Source organism: Elephantulus edwardii, unplaced genomic scaffold, assembly GCF_000299155.1.
Source record: "Elephantulus edwardii isolate Elephantulus edwardi_28Jun2011 unplaced genomic scaffold, EleEdw1.0 scaffold00117, whole genome shotgun sequence".
Lineage (NCBI taxonomy): Eukaryota > Metazoa > Chordata > Mammalia > Macroscelidea > Macroscelididae > Elephantulus > Elephantulus edwardii.
The window spans coordinates 7,331,615-7,333,112 of record NW_006399867.1 but is presented as its reverse complement, the minus strand read 5'-3'; the positions used below and the strand labels follow the sequence as shown (position 1 = coordinate 7,333,112).

Genomic DNA, 1,498 nt, shown 5'->3' with positions numbered 1-1,498 from the left:
TCCCTCTGATCTGACTTCTTGATCCACAAACTCTGTGGACATATGTACTGTTGCTCTCTCTCTCGGATAATCTGTTCTGTATCAGGTGTACAGGGTCATCCACTTAATCGTGGGGCTTCATATCATGGGGGGGAAGAAAAAGTTAACTCGGAGTGTGTGGCACAAATAAACAATCTTTAATATCAATAAATAGCTTCCCATCATATCAGACAGTATGCTGTGCAAAGATACAGACACATCCAATGGGAAGGGATCTATCATAACTCTACTCATTCCTTAGCACGAGAGACATACAGACACAGAAAAGACCCCCCCAGAGCATGAGAAGGAAGGGGATCTCTTGGATGGGGGCAGGTGGTCATTGTAATCCATGGCATTGGTCCTCGTTAGGTCTCCAACTCACCATGATTCAGTTACTGCTGCGCTATCATATTCTATTCACTTGACAGACACACACATGCTACTGTTAGTGAGGGAAGGGTCTCTGATAGACAGGAGGGGCCTGGGCATGATTTCGATGGGAGAGGCAGAGGGGAGAGAGGGAGGACAGTTCTGGGCCCCAGTCCACTGAGAGGACGAGGGCACACAATTGCACACGCACACACATACACACTCACTCTCTCAGGGCCACACTCTGTAAGGGCATGCACACCCCAACAGGGCATCCCTGGAAGGAGCTAACACGAGGACAAATCCCGTTAAGCCAGGAAGAGTTTGCTTACGAGGGGATGTGTTTTTGTGGCTATTTGGTTTCTTTGAATAGTCTATTCTATCACATTCACTGAAGAGGAGACAAGATACTTACACCTTCAGGGGAAAGGACTGAGTTTGAAGACAGCAGCTCGGTCAGAGGCTGCCCAGTGGATATGCACTTCGGGAACGGGGGTCCAGCCTCCCAACACCACCGGCCAAACTCTTGGTCAATTAGTCTTGATGGCGCCCTCAGGAAGGCCCCTTCCCAGGCCTCTGAGTTGAAAGAGTGTTTGGGGGCCAGATGTTAAATGGTGTCAACACAAGCAGACATGGACAGGAAGTCCCACCAAAAACCTTGACGTACACGTGGAGTTTCCAGAAGGTTCTCACTTAGAGGAGCCGTAGTGGGATCAGTAGCCGGCTTCTTGGTTCTGAAGGGGATGTGTGGGGTGTGTATTTTTGTGTGTGTCCATTGTGAGTATGTGTGCAGATGTCAGTGAGATAGGCATGTGACATGTTTTTGTCTTAAATTCTTCTTCTTTTTTTTTTAACCAGCGACAGCTGCCTTCCTGGAGGCCTTCAGGTCACCTCCAGCGAGGCGGGGGACACGCGGTCACACTCGGCCCGGGACCTCAGGCTGTGCCACTGCTCCACGGCCGTGCGGTGGGTGCTGAGCATCCGCCGCCAGTGGTTAGACTCGGAGGGCCCGGAAGAGTACTGGCCGATGACAATCCTCCCGATGAAGTCGTTGCTGCTCTTCATGTTGTGACCGAACACTGTGGGGTCAGCGGGGAGGAGACCAGAG

At 51.1% G+C, this 1,498-nt stretch overlaps 1 protein-coding gene across 1 annotated transcript in view; it reads right to left on the bottom strand.

Moving 5' to 3' along the window:
* Positions 1-1,242: 1,242 nt before the first annotated feature.
* The window catches only part of SYT17 (synaptotagmin XVII), a 114,937-nt gene continuing 114,681 nt past the window's right edge, over positions 1,243-1,498 (bottom strand). Inside the window, exon 8 of the mRNA XM_006892665.1 lies at positions 1,243-1,469. Within this exon, the coding sequence (XP_006892727.1) occupies positions 1,273-1,469 (197 nt within the window). The 3' untranslated portion in view covers positions 1,243-1,272. The remainder of the gene's footprint in view (positions 1,470-1,498) is intronic.